General features: G+C 44.7%; 1 protein-coding gene across 1 annotated transcript in view; it reads left to right on the forward strand.

The window, feature by feature from the left end:
- The first annotated feature begins 3,240 nt into the window (after nt 1-3,240).
- The window catches only part of MAP6 (microtubule associated protein 6), a 76,196-nt gene continuing 58,557 nt past the window's right edge, over nt 3,241-20,879 (forward strand). The window contains exon 1 of the mRNA XM_043580207.1: nt 3,241-4,895. Coding sequence (XP_043436142.1) covers nt 3,985-4,895 — 911 coding nt within the window. The 5' untranslated portion in view covers nt 3,241-3,984. The remainder of the gene's footprint in view (nt 4,896-20,879) is intronic.

Genomic DNA, 20,879 nt, shown 5'->3' on the forward strand with positions numbered 1-20,879 from the left:
TATTCTCCAGTATTTTAGTTCCATGCTGTTTTCTTATTCCTCAAGTTAGTTTAAGCATGGCCAGATCCTCAAATGACTAATATACTAAAATAGACACCTTCAAAGCAGTGGTTCAGACAAGAGAGAAGTGTTCTTTCTTTCTCACATAACAGTCCAGAAGCAATGAAGTGGTCTAAGGCTGTTAGGCAGCTCCATCCTATGAGGTCACCCCAGATAGTTTTCTTCTATCTGCTTCTTCTCCCCTCTCCTACCTAGGGTTAAATCCTGGCACCAGAATGTTTTTAACCACCATATCATAATCATCTTAACTACCTAGATGATAGTTCACCTCTACCATGTCCACACTCTACCCTATGGGAAGGGAGAAAGATGAAACTGAACGCAAGCAACTTCTTTTAAGGAAGTGACTTGCAAGTACCTATGATTGCTCTTTGTTGCAAAGGAGGCTGGGAAATGTAGTCTTTTGCTGGGTGACCAAGAGCCCACCTAAAACTTGGAGGCTTCTGTTATGGGAAGAAGGTGAGAATGGGCTTTGGGAAATAAGTTGCAGTCTTCATAGGCATCAGCAGAATCCTGTGTCCTCTTTTAACTTTCTCTGTGTTTGCTTCAACCTTGGGCAAGCAGGCTCCCTGCTCCCCCAGTGATGGCAAAGATGGTCACTAACAACATTATCCTAATGGTCTCTCATTTTAGCGATTCCAGTAAAAAGAGAGAGAGAGAGAGTGGCTCCTTACAAATAGTTCCAACTGAAGTCTAGGATTTCCTCTAATTGCTCCAGTGGGGATCACATGTCCATCATAAACTAGTCACTTTGGCCATGGGGATGCAGTGCCCTGGTAAATAGGGGTAGGTCACATAGTCATCTCTGGAAGGTGTATCAAGTAGGGTTAATCCTATGCAAACCATAGGAACTGAAAGTCAGAAAGAAGTGGTCCCCAACAGACAAATAGTGAGGTGCTGCTGTCATCAGAATGGATGCTGAGCAAGCAACAGAAACAGGTAACCATTAGATTTATCTATCCTATCAGGTACTGGATGGTTCAAGAAAGTTGTACCATTGAATGTGTTTTAAAAATCCAAATGAATGAAGGTGGAAGGTGATATTGACGATGAAGTTGCCTGGAATACTCTTACTTACAATACTGATAGGAGAGCTTCTACTCATCTCTCCTTAGTCATACATTCAGCACCTTATGAATGAGCCTCTGTTATGCTGACCATACTGCTTGCTAATTATTTATTTTGTCTGTCTCCCAGTCCTCCCATAACACACCCCTCTAATTGAGGGCTCCCTCGGAGCTAGAATTCGTTTGTGTTCCACAATGCCCAAGGCACAGAGTGGACATCAGGAGACTAGACTTGTTAAATGAAAGCAGGGTAAAGTCTCAATGACTCTCAGTAACCCCTGCCAGTTTCCAATCCCTTTGAAAATCATTATTGGAAAGACATGCACCAAATCCCAGGGAGTTCTGCAGAACTGGGGGTCAGACCAGATTATGTTGTTTATAGAAATGTATTTCCTAATGACTGGAAAACAGTGCCAGGCACCATATTATTTGTGGAACTCAAATCAAATCATAAAAAGACAAAGACCCAAGTAGGAGGAAGTTCAACAGATAATTGATTAATCAGAGTTGTCTTCTCATCCTGTTTGATTCTAAGGTTAAAACACACACACACACACACACACACACACACACACACACACACCCCAGCTGCGTTTTGCAGTCAGTTCCCAATCTAAACACGTAAGTGGCTTCCTTCCCCAGAAACACCAATGCCCCAGCTTACTTGATGCTATAAACTCTACCTATCTTGGAGAGAAGCAGAGATGAAGGCCAGTGAATGTTGCTAGGGATAGACAGTAGAACACAGTATAGGAGACATAAATGGGGAGCCATGAAGAAGAGGCCAAAGGGTACTTAGAAAAACAAGAGGTCTTCCTGGAGAAGATGTCCAAGTGGTTGGCCTGCTTGGGAAGCTCCACCTAGGGTTTCCTGGGTGGGTCCTTTGAATACTAATAGCTACCACTCACTGAGCCATTGCTGTATGCCAGATGTTGTGGTAAGCATTTTTAGTGCAATATCTCATTTTAGGGATGTCCAGGTTGCTCAGTTGGTTAAGTGTCCAACTCTTGATTTTTGCTCATTTTGGCTCAGGTCATGATCTCACAGTCATGGGATGGAGCCCCACATAAGGCTCTGTGCTGAGCATGGATATATATATATATATATATATATATATATATATATATATAATTTTAATTCTCACAACAATCTTGCAAGTTCAGAATTGGTACCCCTGTTCACAGATAAAAGACCATAAAGGTACAGTGATATGTCCATGGCCGTACAGCTAAGGAATGTAAAAGCCAGAATTTGAATCACTGTGGATTTCATTTGACTCAAAGCTTCCACTCTGAGACCTTAACTATCTTCAGCAAATCACTTGGAGGTAACTATCATTTCCTCCATTCTATAAATGAAGCTACTGAGGCCCAGGGATGATCCAACTTGCCCAAGTGACACGGATAGTAGGTGTCAGAGCTTAATCAAGCCTGTCTAACTCCAAGATCTACCGTGCCTCTTAGGTAGAGGAAGAGCAAAAGCCAGGGGTCAGGAACATGCCAGAACGTCCCTTTGCATCAGGACCCACCCTGCCCTAGGAGTCTGTCCCCTTGTTTCCTTTCTGCCCCCAATCTCCACACTTAGGTCCCTTCCAGGAATGTTCTTTTCCATGTCTCTCCCCAGTGTGGCCCCTGGGTTGAATAGGGGCTGGTAGCTCTTGGACAGCTCTAAGACACCTTTCCCCTAAAGGTCCTCTAAAAAAGGAACAGCTACCGCACCACCAGCCTGGGGACTCACATCCCCACACATCTGAACAAGGTTTGTGCATGACTGGCAAGTGCCTGGATCAGGAGTGAGCCAAACCGAGTTACTAGCCAATCCCGCCTAGTAACTGGCCAATAACACCAGCTTTCTCTTTAAAAAGCGTCTATTCTGGGACAGACATTTCACTAGGGATATCCTTCATATTTTAAAAACCGAATCCCCCCACCTCGGCGATTGGCCCTATTTTACAAAAGAGGGGCCTCAGGCTCCCGGAGGGGAAGCGACCGGCATGAGGACAGCACGTCAGTCACCAGGCTGGGACTAGAACCCACCTAGGCCCCAGATTCTGCTGTTGCCTAGGAGCTGAGGAGGGAGGAGCTGCCAGAGCGGAGGGGGGAGGGGAAAGAGCGAGGGCGAGCTCCCAGCAGCGCGCGCTGACGACAGCAGGTGATTTTTTTCTGCAGCGCGCTTTCTCTCAGCATCTTTCCTGGATTTTTTTTTCCCCCTGCCGAGCCGTAGATAAGGGTGGGGCCGCTTCCCTGCAGCAGAGACGGCAGCGGCAGTGGCTGCAGCATCATTGGGAGCAGCTGCTGCAGCAATGCTCGGTCTCCGCTGGAGGTGATCGCCTCCGAGCCCTGCCTGCTAGGTGGCCGGCTGCGACGGGACGCCTCGGAGTAGGAAAATACAGCCTCGCTCGTGGACCCGAAAGCCACACTCCTCGGCCTTTCCTCTACGCCATGGCTTAAGCCCGCAGCCACCTCGCCTCGCGTCGCCTCGCTTGGCCGGGGTCTGCGCGCCGCCGCCGCAGCAGGGAGGGGCGCGACCCAGACGCCCTCGCCCGGGGACTCGGGAACGCCTTGTGTCTCAACCATCGGTGCCCGCAGCCGACAGCTCTCCCAAGACCTTTGCAGGCGGCTCCCGGAGGCGTTTGCAGCCGGTAATCGGGGGAACTTTATGGACTTTATCTCAGTGATAGCTTGACCTTCCTGGGTGCTCTCCGAGGGAGGAGACCGAGGTAGCTCAGGCCACTGAGGGAAAAACAGTGGGAACCAGATTAGCGACTGGTCGAGGGCCAAGGGACTGAAGTAAGATTAGAGACTTGCTTTAGAACCACAAAAAAGAAAGAGGGAGGGCCAGCTTTGCAGCTAGCATCATGGCGTGGCCGTGCATCACGCGGGCCTGCTGCATCGCCCGCTTCTGGAACCAGCTGGACAAGGCGGACATCGCTGTGCCGCTGGTTTTCACCAAGTACTCGGAGGCCACCGAGGCCCCGAGCGCCCCGCCGCAGCCGCCGCCGCCGCAGCAGCAGGCGCAGCCGGCGCACGCGCCCCCCTCGGCGCGGGCGGTCGCCATAGAGACGCAGCCGGCCCAGGGCGAGTTGGATGCAGTTGCCCGGGCAACGGGGCCGGCGCCGGGGCCTAGCGGCGAACGCGAGGCGGCGGCTGCCCCCGGCCGGAGCGGGCCCGGCCCCGGCCCGGCCTCCGGCTCCGCCTCCAGCGCGGGCCCCGCGGACTCGGTGATGCGTCAGGACTACCGCGCCTGGAAGGTGCAGCGGCCCGAGCCGAGCTGCCGGCCGCGCAGCGAGTACCAGCCTTCCGACGCGCCCTTCGAGCGCGAGACCCAGTACCAGAAGGACTTCCGCGCCTGGCCGCTGCCGCGCCGCGGAGACCACCCGTGGATTCCCAAGCCCGTGCAGATCCCCGCGACCTCCCAGGCTTCGGTGCCAATTCTCGGGGCGTCCAAGCGCCGGCCGCAGAGCCAGGAGCGCTGGCCCGCGCAGGCCGCCGCCGAGGCCCAGGAGCAGGAGGCGACCCCTGGCGGAGCGGGTGGCCTCGCAGCCGGAAAGCCCTCCGGTGCCGATGAGCGCGACACACGCAGGAAGCCCGGGCCCGCCTGGATGCTGCGTCGCGCCGAGGGGCAGGGGCCGGAGCAGACGCCGCTGCCCGCAGCCCAGGCCCAGGTCCAGGCCGCGGTCCCCGAGGGTGGCAAGGGGCGCGCAGCGGCGGACGCCCTCAACAGGCAAATCCGCGAGGAGGTGGCGAGCGCGGTGAGCAGCTCCTACAGGTGAGACGCGGGCCTCGGCGCAGGCGACAAGACACCCTTACCCTTTCCCGAAAGCTGCCAGGCGGAGGCTCCTTCTCTGCATCGCAGGCCGCACACGCAGCCCCTCCCCTTCCAGACCACACCCTCGCCCCAGCCGCATCCCAGACACCCTTCCAGGGCTGGCTTCTTTCTGCTTTCTTATGGGAAGGCTGTTTGCGCTATCCATCCCGGCCTGCCCAGTCTTTCCCTATACCACTTTAGCCACTTTTCCCTCCACCTCAGATCCCTGCCTGCTCAACAGAGACCCTTTGCTGTTTCTAAACAGGTTGTGCCATTCTGCCCCACCCACCTCGCCAGCTGCATTCGCCTGGATGCTGCCCCTTGCTGGCTGAGCTGCTGCCCACTGGCCTTGGTGCCTTCCCGCAGGGCCCATCCTCCTAGAAGAAGACCTCTTTCCAAATGCCCGGTCCCCCTCCTCCGTAGCCCCGTCCACTTGGCCTTTCATTCTTCCCTCCCTCTCTCAGTCCCTGGGAGACATCCCAGCACCACACCCTTTTCCAGAATCCCGGCAGGGCTCTTGGAAATCACCCTCCTCCTTCTACATCAGGCTTTTGAAGTCAGATTCCTTCCTCCTCTTAGTAGCTGTGACACACTGAGCACATTTCTTTACCTTTCTGGGCCTCCGGTTCTTGTAAGATGCGATTGATGATAGACTGTTCTCTTAGAATTGCTTGTTCATTTATTAAACATTAATATTCGACATATTTTTGAGCGCCTACTATATGCCTGGTACCGCACTAGACATCGTGAGGATTACATGAGATGCTGAGGAGGAGAATTATGCCTGGCACATCGTAGGTGAAATCAATGTCTTAGTTCCATTACAACCTGTGCATGACGCCTCGTTATCCTGATTTCCACTTTCTAGGTACCTCCAGCCTTTTCCCCTGTTGATGTATTTCCTTTCTCCTTTCCCTTTATCTTCTCCAGTTGTGTTGCTCATTCTGCTACCACTGAGAAGCCCTTCTTTAGCACATTTAAATTCCCTGTAAATGAATGCCTCCAAGAAAGGGCATATCCATTTTCCCTCTGTGTGTGTGTGTGTGTGCGTGTGCGTGTGTGTGTGTGTGTGTGTGTGTGTCTGTCTGTCTGTCTGTCTTTCTGCCTCTCTCTCTCCCTCCCTCCCTCCGTCTCTCATACCCTCTCCCTCTCTCCATCCTTCTAGAATTCTCCTTCGGCTGCAGCCTCAGCCCTTCCAACTTGCTTTCTCACCCTTCGTATATCCAATAATATGTATTTGTGAGTGCTTAGTTCTCCATCCTGCCCTAATGTTTTAACCCAGATCAAGAAGCTAACAGATCACATTTGACTCTGAACATGTAATATTGGGCTGTAGGGTCTCTGGGGAAACAGATGTGCATGATGAATAAATGAGCTAGCGGTGTTCAAAATGTGGCTTATGGGGTCCTTCATCAATGCCACAGCCAGTTGCCCCCTTCCTGCAGGAGACTGTGGTTGGGGGGACTGCAGAGTTAGTACCTTTTGCCAAGACACTATATGTAGCCTCATGTCGGACTGATGTCTTTCTCCAATGAACGTAACAACCACTCTCTCATATGCTGAGCGAAGCATAGTATAGATAGGTATCCTTCCTTTTTAGACAAAAGTCCTCTCCCTCCCAGATTTTGACTCTGGAAAGCATTCTCCGATGAGAGGGGGCAGTTAATGTTTGGCTCCTAATCCATCTTCCTGAATTCCACCTCCCACTTGGCATTTCTCTCTTGGTTTATTGTTATCACGACCACAGTGGTCCCCCAGGAGTGCACTACTTTTTTTTTTTTCATGGCTTCGGTCAGGCAAGATTGTTTTCCTTGGCTCCTAGCCATCAGGAGTGGAATTTTCACAATTTCTTCATGCCACTACCAAGAGACGGTCCAAAAGAAAGGAAGGGAGCAAATAGACAAGGAGCATAAACAACAAAGCCAAGATGTAGTATTGCGACTCTGCCCTGGCTTTCTTGTTTACCAGCCGGGCCCCGCTTCATTCCCCGAGAGCCCTGCGATTGGTCCGACATCACAGATTTTGGATCCGGTCTCCTCATCTTCCTACTCCCATCCTACTACCCTGAGGTGGGTGGAACTTTAACACCCACCTCGCTTCCTCAGAGGAACTACCCCTCCTCACCTCCACGGAGTCAAGGCCAATCAAGAGAGATCCCAAATTCTCAAATCTCCTTCGGTGATCCTCCTCAGTTTATGTTTCCAAGGTAGTCGGACTCGCTTTGTTCATGGATTATTGGCTGGACAGTCAGGGAATGACCTACCCTTTAGATACAACCCTCCAAATATTTTGGCCTGTACCTTTGTTCCATCTGGCCTCTTCCCCACAAAACCCTACCGTACCTGTACAGCAAACATGGCAGACTTTACAGTTAGAAATATACTCAGGGCCACCTGGGTGGCTCAGTCGGTTAAGCGTCCGACTTTGGCCCAGGTCACGATCTCGCCATTCGTGACTTCGAGCCCCACATCGGGCTCTGTGCTGACAGCTCAGAGCCTGGAGCCTGCTTTGAGTTCTGTGTCTCCCTCTCTCTCTCTCTGCTCCTCCCCCACTCTCACTCTGTCTCTCTCTCTAAAATAAACATTAAAAAAATACTTAGAAATATACTCATACTGCAAGTGATGGGATTGAATGGGGGAAGGCTATGCTCTTGCAGCTGGTGAGAATGATTATTTTAGTGACTATCAGAACTCCACCAACCTATCAAAAAAAATCTCTAAGCACCTCAAAAAAATTATTTTTCTGATTTGGGTCTTCTGTAAAATTTAATTATGCATGTGACTTTTGGGCCAGCAGTTCCATTTTGCTGTATAATCAGGAGGGTTTTGAAGCATTAAGAGAATGAGTGTTGCTAAGAGACATCAATTTCCTTAATGGACAATTTAAGTGCATGACAGATTTGATGTGAAATTTAACATTGTTTTTTTGTTTCAGAAGAAAAATTGACCAGTCATAGATAAATGCACTTTGGGTGAAAGTAGATATGAGGAAATAAGAGAATCAATTAATCAGATATGCCACAGAGAAAAAAGATGCCTGGAAATTGTAGGCTTATCTGGAACATTGATATTTCTTCCCTATGGCCTCATGTTCTTTTCCTTGCTATGATGCTGAATATCTCCTGAATTTAAGTACGCCCCATGGCTGGCAGAGATGAGTCTTACATTGCCTTATTAGAAGCCAAGTTGGGTTCCATTTCAGAGATAATTTGATTTACAAACCCTTTTCTTCTGCCACTCTACATAAATCATGGTGGCTTACACCATGGTGACTAGTTCATCTCATGGGCTTTCCAAGTGACATCTGTCACATGACATGAATGCGAGCAGTTTGCTTAAATAGAGAAAAGACACATAATCCATCATCTTACCATTCTGGTGTATAATATATATTCAGCACGCAGAGTCATATACATACTAATTGGTTTTCTCCTACACTATTCAGTTAGTAGATAACATCGTATGTCTTTGACGCTATGATTTTGAGGAAACTTCTGAATTCAACTAGTTCATCTAATTCATAACCTATCCACACTAGCCTGGGATTTTTGCATCAGGTGCTATCTCAGATCTCGTTCATTATTCACGATCAAGAGGTTGATTAGTCTTTAGTACACTCATATGACATAGATGATACTATAAAATCGGGAAAGCATGCCTCTGTTATCATTTTTAATATTAAGGATGGATTTCACGAGGCAGCCGTTTGTGACTTTAGACCTAGCATTCTCAATTAGAAAAGAGATGAGTCATGAGGAGGGGATTAAAATTCCCCTCTCAGTCAACCCCATTGCCCTCGACATCAGTTAATAGGGATAGATGGGGTGGCAGGTGCTCCCCATAGAAATGCTAATGAGAAACTTTTCCTGGAAGAAATCAGCTGAGGCACCAGGAGGTAGAATTAATAAACCAGAGGCAAAGTATTTGACAAATGAGAGTAGCAACAAGGAAGTCAGAAAGAAAAGGAACCTTTAGTATCTGCCCTACAGTCTCCCATGAAGGTTAGAGAAAGGCCCGTCTGACCTGGCTCCCGCTGACAGAACTGCCCTGCGCTTCTAGGGCAATTGCCCATTTCCCTAATTTCTTCCTGGGTAAGTCTCAGCAATACTTCGAGGCCAATCTCAGATGCTGAATCTTTAAGGAGACCTTCCAGGCTTTGCCGTTCAGAACTAATTTTTCTTGTATTCCCTTTTTATACTTTGCACACTTCTCATTGTCTGCTTGATTATAAGATGCTGTTTTCCATATCTGCCCTTTCCACCAGATCACAAACACTTGGAGAGAAGGGCTGTATTTGGTTCACCTCTCTACCTCTCACAGTGTAACACTGTGTCTAGGTGCCATACAGATTTGCTGAATCCAGTAGAATATTTAGAGTTTGGTGAACATTTTTTCCATCTACACATTGATTCATTTCATTCAGCTTTATTTAGTTGGATTTATTTCAAAAAAAAAAAAAATGACCACCAAGCCCCTGCTATGTATCAGATAGAGGGCTGGGGATACCAAATGAATAAGTTAAAACCTTTATGAAAGGAGTTGTACCTTGATCAAGATAAAATCCAATCTCTACTAGGTTAGCACTAGAAGTAAATGTTCAAATGAGGACAGGCAGCAAACTGAACAGACCTGATGTACCTTCACCCAGGGCAGTGGTCCTCAGCCTTGACTGCACATTGGCGTCACTGGAGAGCTTAAAAAATGCTGATGCACAGGTGCCTTGCCCAGAAATGCCGATTTAATTGGTCTGGGGTGTGGCCTGGGCGTCTGAATATTTTTAAAATGGTCCCAGGTGATTCTAATGTGTAATTCAGGTCATGACCTACTTCCCAAAGGCAAGGGTTCTCAAAATTTAGTGTACCAAAGAATGATCTGGCAAATTTCCTAAAATGCAGATTCCTGGGCCTCATCCTCAGGCATACTGATTCAGTAGGTTTAAAGTAGAGCCTAAGAAACTACAGTTTAACAAGCAGTCTAGTATCACCTAATTTTGATACAGGTGAACTTCAAGCTTTACTTGGGAAAATATTGCTTGCAGACATTTGCTGCCTTTAAATTACTAGCTTTCTCATATACAAACATGATGTTGCTTGCCATTTATTTAAGTCTTTTATGTCCTTCATTTACAGTTTGTAATTTTCTCCACAAGTGTCTCTCACACACACATTTTTAAGGTTTATTGTTCTATATTTAAGTCTTTAACAATTTAACTGGCTTTTAACTTTCTGTATGGAATGAGGTAGGGATCCAGTTTTCTTTTTTCCCATATGGAAACTCATTTATCCCAATATCCTTTTTAAGTTCAAATTTTCATCACTAATATCTCCATGAATCTCCTCTATCATATAAAGGTCCCTTATGCTTGGATATGTTTCTGAGATCTCTGTTCTATTCTGTTGTTCTGAGTTAATGCCACACCAACATCTTTTCTTTTTGTCAAAGATATTAAAAAAAAATTTTTAATGTTTATTTATTATTGAGAGACAAAGAGACACAGAACATGAGCAGGGGAGGGGTAGAGAGAGGGGGAGACATAGAATCTGAAGTAGGCTCCAGGCTCTGAGCTGTCAGCACAGAGCCCGACACAGGGGCTCGAACTCACAAACTGCGAAATCATGACCTGAGCCAAAGTCGGTCGCTTAACCAACTGAGCCACCCAGGCACCCCTGTCAAAGATATTTTAAATTATTCTTTCTATTATGAAGATTATATTTTATTTATATATTTTATTACATTTTCTAATTTTTTATTCTTCATATGTATTAATTTTTGGATGTTGATCTTGTATTCATCAACCTTATCACACTCTGTAATTAGTTTTGTCTGTAGACCCTCTCGGACTTCTTGGACTATCTGTGGAGATAATGTATGTTTTTAGCAAATACCAATTTATTGTCTTCCTTTCCAATATTTATGTGTTGTGGTGTGTGTGTGTGTGTGTGTGTGTGTACTGCTACATTGGTGAGGAGACAAGGTGTGGTTTTGATAGTAGGTGAAAACAGGCATCTTTGTCTTGAGATGTGGAAATGCTTCTAAAGTTTTATTGTTAAGCGTGTGGTTTGCTCTGTGTTTTTATGAGATAGCTTCATATCAGGTTAAGAAATTTCTCTTTATCGTAGTTTACCAAGGGTTTCTAAAAATGTGGATGGGTATTGAATTTTGTTGACTGCTTTTTCTGCATCAGCTGAGATGATTTTCTTTTTGAATCTGTTAATAGATTGTTCTGATATTGAACCATCTTTGCATTCCTGAGATAAATTCTACTTGTATAAAAATCTATTTTGTGATGCTGAATTTGGTTTGCTTTTTTAAATTTGGAATGTTTGCATACATATTTATGTCATCTCCAAAGAGGGAGTATAGAAAATTAGCCATCAGAGAATGGAGCCCTGAGGGATATAAGAATTTGGCGGGGTTGCGTGTGGGGGTGGGTAAAGTACTGACAGCAGAAGGAATAACCATGAAAAAGACAAAGAAGGAGTAATCAGAGGGGACCAGAACAGAAACTTACCACAGAAACCACATTGAGTACCTAACTCAGCAATGCCTTATACCTATTTGGAAATTTTTACTGAGAAATTACTGTGTACAAAGCATTTTGCTAGATCACTGGTTGATCTTGTGCAGTTAACTCTCAGAGCTATAATGTTGACTGAAACTAACCCACAAAGAGGAGAGGAGATAAGATACAGGCAATTCTTGGTTGCTCTCTTAGGGGGAAAAACATGGCATATATGAATGTTAAAAAAAAAAAAAAGTCAAGCCAGTGATAGTTCTAAATCTAAGTCTATAATCACTAAGAATCACTCAATTTCCCAGATGCAAAACTGAAATATTCCAGTCAATGTTCACTAAGATTAAAATAAATTGTCCATAAGATTATAGCCATGTCTATAATCAATGCAACTTTGGCTTTACAAGTTCTATCGGTTGTATAAATGCTAACAGGTGAGCTTCTAATTCTCTACTAAATGAAGAAAATTGTTGACCTCAACCAACAAACTAAAAATTCTCTTTTTTTGTTTTTTTGGGGTTTTTTTTTAAATTTTATTTTTTATTTTTTAAAATTTACATCCAAATTAGCATATAGTGCAGCAATGATTTCAGGAGTAGATGCCTTAATGCCCCTTACCCATTTAGCCCATCCCCTCTCCCACAACCCCTCTAGTAACCCTCAGTTTGTTCTCCATATTTCAGAGTCTCTTCTGTTTTGTCCCCCTCCCCGTTTTTATATTTTTTTTGTTTCCCTTCCCTTATGTTCATCTGCTTTATCTCTTAAAGTCATCATAGGAGTGAAGTCATATGATTTTTGTCTTTCTCTGACTAATTTCACTTAGCATAATACCCTCCAGTTCCATCCACGTAGTTGCAAATGGCAAGATTTCATTCTTTTTGATTGCCGAGTAATACTCCATTTTATATATATATACCACATCTTCTTTATCCATTCATCCATCGATGGACATTTGGGCTGTTTCCATTCTTTGGCTATTGTTGATAGTGCTGCTATAAACATTGGGGTGCATGTGTCCCTTCAAAACAGCACACCTGTATCCCGTGGATAAATGCTTAGTAGTGCAATTGCTGGGTCATAGGGTAGTTCTGTTTTTAGTTTTTTGAGGAACCTCAATACAAGTGGCTGCACCAGCTTGTGCTCCCAAAAAATTCTCTTGATGTTTACTAAAGATGCTAGTTTTCACCATTAGAAATAATAATAGTAGCTAATTGAGTGACTACTATGTGCCTAGCAGGCTGCTAGAAATCTTAGATACATTTTCTCCTAGAATCTTTATAGGAGCCCTTCAGAAATGGTACTATTACTTCCCTGTCAGAGCTTAGTACCCACTTGTCTGCCTTTAGGTTTTTAGACTGTTAAAAGACACAGACTTTGTCTGGAAAAGGCAGCAAGATGGATTCTGTCCTGGAGGCTTCAGAAGGAACACCTTGCTTCTGCTGACACCTTGATCTTTTCCAGTGAGACCCATTACAGACTTTTTAATTTAGAACTATAAGATAATACATTTGGGGGCACCTGGGTGGCTCAGTTGGTTAAGCATCCACCTTGATTTTGGCTCAGGTCATGATCTCCTGGTTTGTGAGATCGAATCCTGCATTGGGCTCGATGCTGACAGCACGGAGCCTGCTTGGGATTCTCTCTCTCCCTCTCTTTCTGCCTCTCTCTCTCTCTCTCTCAAAGTAAATAAATAAACTTAAAGAAAAGATAATACATTTGCATTGTTTTCAGCCATTCAGTCTGCGGTAATTCAATTTAGCAGCTATAGGAAACCAAACACAGAGTTTCTTAGTCTTGGCACTAATGATATTTTGGACCAGATAATTCTTTGTTGTGAGGAGCTATCCTGTGCATTGTAGCATCCCTGGCCTCTATCCACTCCGTGCAGTAGCATTCCCCACTGCACCCTCACCCTTGCTAAGTTGTGATAATCAAAATGCTTCCAGATATTGCCAAAAGCCCCCTGCAGGGGGAACACTTGCCCCTGATGAGGACCAGTGTTATATGAGAAGTAAACTTACTGCAATACTCTATAATAAGGATATATCTCACAGACATAATGATGGATGAAAGGAACAGAGACAAGTGCACTTATTGAACGATTCCATTTGTATGCCTATCAAACACGGTCAAAGGAAGTGATGGTGAAAGTCAAAATAGTGATGATCGCTGAGGGTACGTTGTGTAACAGGTTGAGAAGGAGCACAAGGGAACGTCTGAGATATTGGAATTGTTCTATATCTTGATCTGGGTGCTGGGTATGTGGATCTACACATGTGAAAAATTAAGATTTTTGGTCTTTATTCTTTGTTATACCTCAACAAAGAATTAAAAAAAAAAAAGTACAAACCAAGAAAATGGAGATCTAGGTTTGATGCTCAAGAGAAAAGGCAGAATGGAAAAGCTCTGGACACGGAGCTGTGAGGATCAAAGCCACAGACTTCAGGGTGGGTGGGGAATAAAGAGGGTGAGAAGAGAATGTTGAGGCCGGGGCCCAACATGCACTGACGCAGCAGGTGTAGGCAGAAGAAGAGTCGGTCAAGGACGGACCACTGGTGTCTGTGTGTCGTCCCCATCTGAGAGGGAGAGCATAGGCCCCACCATTGTCCCAACTTCCCACCTCCCCTGCCTCTGGCCTCTGTGTCCCCTGCAGGAGCTATCCCACACGTATAGAAAACACTCTAGTACTCTTCCCTATCCTCGCTGTCCTAGCACAGCCCATTGTCGGTGTGTATTTGTTTCCAAGCTGAACGAAGAGGTTTTGTAGGACCAAGCCTGGCATAACCCCTTCTGGTGGGAAAGTTGGGCCCGGGCCCCAAGCCACAAAACCCACCATAAGTGCCTCCTGGAAACACCACCTCCTCCACTGTGCTGTTCCCTGTGGTCACTGTCTATTTTGTACAGTGACTTCAAAAAGTCGGCTGATGTTGTGGCATATCCTGGAGTGCATTTTTACAATCATCTTGGCCTGTAAGAACTGTTCTCTTAAACCATCGTAGCAGATGTAAGATAGACAATGGTAGAAAGCAAAGTTGGAGCACATTAGCGAGAACAGAGACATCATTGAATTTCGACCTCATTTGCCGAGTGCTTACTCCGTGCCAATTGCTTTAGCATGTCTTTTTATTTAGACTTCATAATGACTTTAAAGTGAATCTCTCTCTCTCTTTAAATATGAAAACTAGGGTAAGGGGGATTCCCTTCCCCTCCAGGGCAAGGCCCAGTACCTCAGACTGCAGTCAAGGCCTTCAAGGATCCGAGCTATCTGCTGTTTGCAGCATTTTTGCCCACTGCTCCCCACACACACCTGATGCTTTTTCCTGGAGGTTCTCCGTTTTGGTTACACATTAAAATCAGGGGGATCCAAGCAGGTGATCTAGCCGAATCACAGACTGAGCTGGGCCTTGACAAGCCCCACATGTAACCACGGCTGGACTCTGCTCGGTTTTCTCTCTTGCCCTCCTCCCATCTTCCTTCTAAATCCCTCCTATCCTTCAGAGCTTTTAGTCCATTGTGAAAGAGGCTTATACTGTAAAAGCAGGGAATTAGGTTGGATTTATTTGATCATACTATCATAATCATAATGCAGTGCGCTTAATATTATTTTTATTCCAAGTTCAATGCAGCATCTTCAGAGCATGCAAAGGACTGCATCTACGGGCTAGGATTTAATGTGCAGAGCACACAGTCCCCGCTCACAGGAGCTTGCCATCTTGTGAGGCAGGTAACATGGATGCAAGTATCTAAAGTACCAGGCAGGGCCTGCTGAGCTTTCAAATCAGGGGCCAGAGCTCTCTCGAGTCACAATAAGGGCTGGTTACTTCTGTTGGAAGATTCACGGATGGGATGGTGGGATGAGTCCTGGGAAGCATCCTGGTGTCCTGTGAAGGATTTGCTGACCATTAAAACTGGGTTTAAGAAAAAAATTAATAAATGTTTTTTTAGTTTATTTTAATTTATTTTAATTTTTTAATGTTTATTTATTTTTGAGAGAGAGGGAGACAGAATGCAAGTGGGGGAGGGGCAGAGAGAGAGGGAGACGCAGAATCTGAAGCAGGCTCCAGGCTCTAAGAGGTCAGCACAGATAGAACCGACACGGGGCTCGAACTCACAAACTGTGAGATCATGACCAGAGCTGAAGTCAGACGCTTAACCGACTGAGCCACCCAGGCGCCCCTAAAATATTTTTTTTAATCTTCATTTATTTTTGAGAGAGAGACAGAGTGCAAGCGGGGGAGGGGCAGAGAGAGCCGAAGACACAGAATCCAAAGCAGGCTCTAGGCTCTGAGCTGTCAGCACAGACAGAGCTCAACACAAGGCTTGAACTCACGAGCCGTGAGATCATGACCTGAGCCGAAGTCAGATGCTTAACCAATTGAGCCACCCAGGCGCCCCTAAAACTGGGTTTGAATCATTTCTGTGTAACTTAAAAATCTTTGTGACACTGAGAAAGTCTTTAGTTTTCTCATCCGTAAAATGGAGACAATTGCACTTCGAGAGTCGTGATGAAGATAGGGGGAGGTAACACTCTCACCCATCACAGTAAGCACCGGCCACGTTTATTGTTATCACTGAGAGAATGGAATAGAGTAGGCTACCAATGAAAGTCTTTTGTTTATTCACTCAGCAAACATCTGTCACTTATCAAGCACCACATTAGGACCTGGGTACACAAGTGAATTACACATAGTACCTGTCCTAAAAGTTCCTGGTCTAGTGAGAGAAACATATTAAGAAAGTTATAGTGTTGGTAGTATGTTCAATAGTAGAAATATGCACAAGATAACGAGAGGACATAGAGGAAAGGGGGGTGTCTGACTCAATCTGAATCAGGGACCACTTCCTGAAGGAGGTGTACCTGTGCACTGTGTCAAAAGCCTGGAGTTAGTTCCATTGGGAAGGGAAGAGGTTAGGAACTATATATTCCTTTCTCAAGGTCTTTAACAATGAGATAACAAAGAAGGCCACTTAAGAGTACAATACTTACCAGTAATTTTCAGCTCCTCTTAGATGTCTAGCTTTATCTGGGGCCTTTTGTTCAGATTCTACTCACCACTTGTTAACTATATGACTTTGGGCAAGTTACTTAACCTCTAGTCTCTGATTTTGTTCCCTCATTGGTGAAAGAGAACCAATAATACCTACCTTGCAAAGTTGTTGGAAGACTGAATATTCCATTAAGTCTGTGACTCTCTTATCTGTCTCATTTACCATTGCACCCCTAGCATCAAGCTTAGTGCATGGTATTTAGGAGATGCTTAGTAGAAATTAATTGAACAAATGAATGAGTGATGTATGTACAGTACTTAGCATAGTACCTAGCTCATAGTAAGTGCTCAATGAATGGTAACTATTCTCATCATCATTATCCCAGATGGGTTTGAGCACCACTCAGCTAACACAAAGAGGTAATTTTGCCCTTGTGTATGCACACATTCTGAATTTCTGGGAAGAGAACCATGAAATTCTTAGGTCACAGATTTTCTGAGTATTTCTGAGTCTGACTTGAAGGATCAGGAAAGACTTCAGAAAGGAGGGTAGCATCTGAGCTGGACCTTAAAGGATCAGTCTGATTTTGTAGGCAAAACAATCAGGTAGGCAGAAAGGAGGCACATTCCAGGCAGAAGGGACAGCTGGGTCATGGAGAGAGAGATATGAATTTGGGGAGCCACATATATTCATATACGACAAGTGTTCTGAGGATGAGGTGTGACATGGCAGGAGATGAATCTGGAAATGTCTAGAGCGTTAACTGGCAAACTTTCTGTAAAGGGATAGATAATATATATTTTAGGCTTGGGCAGCCCTTATATGTTTTATAACAAGAGAGAGAACAAATTTCCCAGAAGTTTTAGTGTTGAAATTTAAAACATAATAATAATAATAATAATAATAATAATAATTGAATACAGTATTTTGTCATATAGGTCTACTAATGAGAAGAATGGGGTTTTTAAGGGGAATAACATTTGCTGAAATGAGGTTCAAAATTAGTGTTCCCTCTCATCATATTGATGGCAAATATTTATCTATAAAAATGATTCTTAGTTCATGGCTGAACAGAATCAGGTCAAGGGCTGGATTTGGCTCATGGACAATAGTTTGCCAATTTCTGATCTATATTGTTGAGGACAGAACACCGTGCTACCAAGTTTCAGACTCTGTATTTAAGTAGCAAATAACCGTCTGAAAAGAGTGCCTGAGAATACTTGGTTTGACTGTTTCTTATTTAGCACATCATTTATTCTTCCTAAGTGACATAGTCACTCTCTTGTTTCCTTACAACTGAAAAGCAACGGGCCACTGATGTATGTGTGAGAGAGTTTCTTTGTCTTCATATATAATGGGTAACCAACCCATCTCTAGTAGCAACCAAGGATACAAGGTACAAGAGTCACCATTGTGAAGTAATATCAGCCTGTGGCTGCTACGACAATTTTGTGTGGGGTTCTCCTGGGAGCTGGAACAAGGCTTAAAAAAAAATAGATAAGGAATAAGTGTGATTAAAAGGTGCAATAAAAGGGCACAATTCACTTGCTCAGGATTCAGCACTTAGGAAAAGCATGGAAGAGAGGTCTACCATGAGAAGATGGTACTTTATAAATGCTACCTTAATCTCTATCTAGATGGAGGAATTTGGGTAGAGGGTATTACTTTGTTAATGAATGAATTCAATTCAATTCAGTTCAACTCAATTCAATTCATATTTGTTGAGGACTTCCTATGAATAAGACCCTAAGCTAGGCTCTGGGGATATGACGGTGAGGCCCACAGTTTGGCACATTCTGATTTACTCTGTGTCTGTTCCTACTTCAATAGGAGGGGGAAATGTGATGATGACAATGATGATGAGGATGAGGAGGATGGAAAAGAGGAGGCAGGAGGAGATGATGCAGTGGCAGAAGCATGGATGCCTTTAACCAAGAAAGGTCTTTAGGGCTGGGGGTGATCGAAGAGGGAGGAGTTCTGAAGAAAAAGTAAAGAACATAAGGGAAATTAGTAATCACAACTACTGATCTGATAGCCACGGTGCAGTGGATTAACCAAAAGTATTGGCATCAGATACACATCAGCTCAAATCCCAGCCTTTCCATGTAGTATTTATGTAACCTTGGTGAAGTTATTTCAAGTCTCTGAACCTGAGTTTCCTTCTCCAGAGAGTGGGGCAATATTATACATGTCATAGGTTGCATGGATATGTGCATATTTTATAAGTCATTAGGTCTTTGCAGTTGAAATTTTAAATATTAATACCAAAAATGAGCGGGGAATCTGAATGCACACAGGTTTAGACAGATTAGTCCCTCAGGGAGCAGGCTCCGAACGAAGTTCTTGGATTACAGCTATGAGCGAGATAGATGCAGTTCGCCATGGAGTGAGCAGTATAATGATAGATATGGAGCTAAGCGTGCACGCCAATCGCGAATTATTAAATACAGCTGTGATGAATTGTAGGCAGGGACAGTACAAGGTGCTAGGAGAGCGTTTAATGGGAGCTGACAGGCCTAACCTAGACCAGGACTTGGAGCTGTCATCTGAGGAAGTGGTGTTTGAGCTGAGCCCTGAAAGATGAAGGTGAGCCTTGATGCTTGCCCCACCTTCCGTGTGACCCCGCAGGAACCCCTCCTTCTGGCTTCATTTCCTGGCCTGTCACTAAGGGGTTGGGCAAGTCCCCTCTAGCGTCTTGTTTTTCCGGGCAGGGCCGCTAAGGAACCACACTCCAAGATCCCCTTAAAGACCCCAGTGCAGATGCCAAAGCGCCCTGTCCTGAGGGTTGCAGTAGAGAACACAGGGCAGAGGAGAGAGCACAACTGTGGTGGGAAACTCCGATGACATTGGAGAGTTAGCTCGCGGCCAAGGATGTGGTTGCATTTTTTGATATCGTTCTTGTTCCCTCCTAAATATCTGCCGGCACCTTGGCCAAGGAATCTTCAAAGCCCTTTCCCTTTCCTTTTTTTATCCTTTGAACTTTAAAAAATATGCTACAAAGAATAGCGTAACTCCCATATTCTCCCCACCCAGAATGTTAAAAATTAACATTTTGTTATATTTACTTCCAGTCTTTTTTGTGTTAAAACATTTTTTATTCATAATAAAGTTCTCGGATGCCTGGGTGGCTCAGTCAGTTAAGTGTCTGACCCTTGATTTTGGCTCAGGTCATGATCTCATGGTTCATGAGATCAAGCCTGGAGTTGGGCTCTGTGCTTACAGCTCAGAGCCTCCTTGGGATTTTCTGTCTCTCTCTCTCTCTCTCTCTCTCTCTCTCTCTCTCAAAATAAATAAATAAACTTAAAAAAAAAAAAGTTCTGTTGGTCCATCTGGCCCAGACCCATCCTGCTCCTCCCTCTGCCCCCAGGAGGCTACCTCTCATGACTTTGGGTTGTATATCTCTCTGTTTTTTAATCTTTATTTATTTTTGAGAGCGAGAGAGAGAGACAGAGTGCAAGCGGGGGAGGAACAGAGAGAGAGAGGGAGACATAGAATCTGAAGCAGGCTCCACGCTCCGAGCTGTCAGCACAGAGACCAATGCCTGAGATCGTGACCTGAGCCAAAGTGGGATGCTTAACCGACTAAGCCACCCAGGCGCCCCAGGGGGTGTATATCTCATTATCGAATAAAATGCAAAAGGCATTGCTATATGTGTGTGTATTTACTTAGATGACATCTAACAATGTGTATCATTCTGTGACTATTTTTTTTTTTTTACCCAGCATCACATATCTTGAAAAAATACAAACATGTGGGCATAAACACCCACTTATACATAGTTCCTTCCTTTCAATGGCTGTATAACCTGCCAGCACTGAATAGATCACATATTCTTTTTCTTACTCTCTATATATTAGGTTTTCTTAATTTTTTTCTTTTTTTTTAAATATATGAAATTTATTGTCAAATTGGTTTCCATACAACACCCAGTGCTCATCCCAACAGGTGCCCTCCTCAATACCCATCACCCCCCCACCCACCTACCCTCCCCCCCCACCCCCCAGGTTTTCTTAATTTTTAACTATCAAAAATAATGCTACGGTGAGTATCTTTATAATGTCTCTCTGTGAATATAATTAAGAGTTCAAAGAGGAATTGGTGGGTCTTGGGTTAAACACACTTTACTAGATATTGGAAAATTGCTCTTTTTACTGGCTGGACTCATTTATACTTCAACTAATAGTGTAAAAAGTATCCCCTTTTTCTCATAATGTTAACCTTTAAAATTTTGCCAGTTTCATTGTGTGACAATGGTCATTGTTTAATTCACATTTCCCTGATTTTCGGTGAAATTCAGAAGCTTTCCACATGTTCATCAAAATCTGCAATTCCTTTTCTGCGGACTGCATGCTCACACCCCATGCCCATCGTCCTATTAGAGTGTGATCTTTCTCTTATTGACCTGCACTGATTCTGATGACTAATCTCCATGGCTTGTCTTTC

The sequence above is a fragment of the Prionailurus bengalensis genome, chromosome D1 (genome assembly GCF_016509475.1).
Source record: "Prionailurus bengalensis isolate Pbe53 chromosome D1, Fcat_Pben_1.1_paternal_pri, whole genome shotgun sequence".
NCBI classification, from domain to species: Eukaryota; Metazoa; Chordata; class Mammalia; order Carnivora; family Felidae; genus Prionailurus; species Prionailurus bengalensis.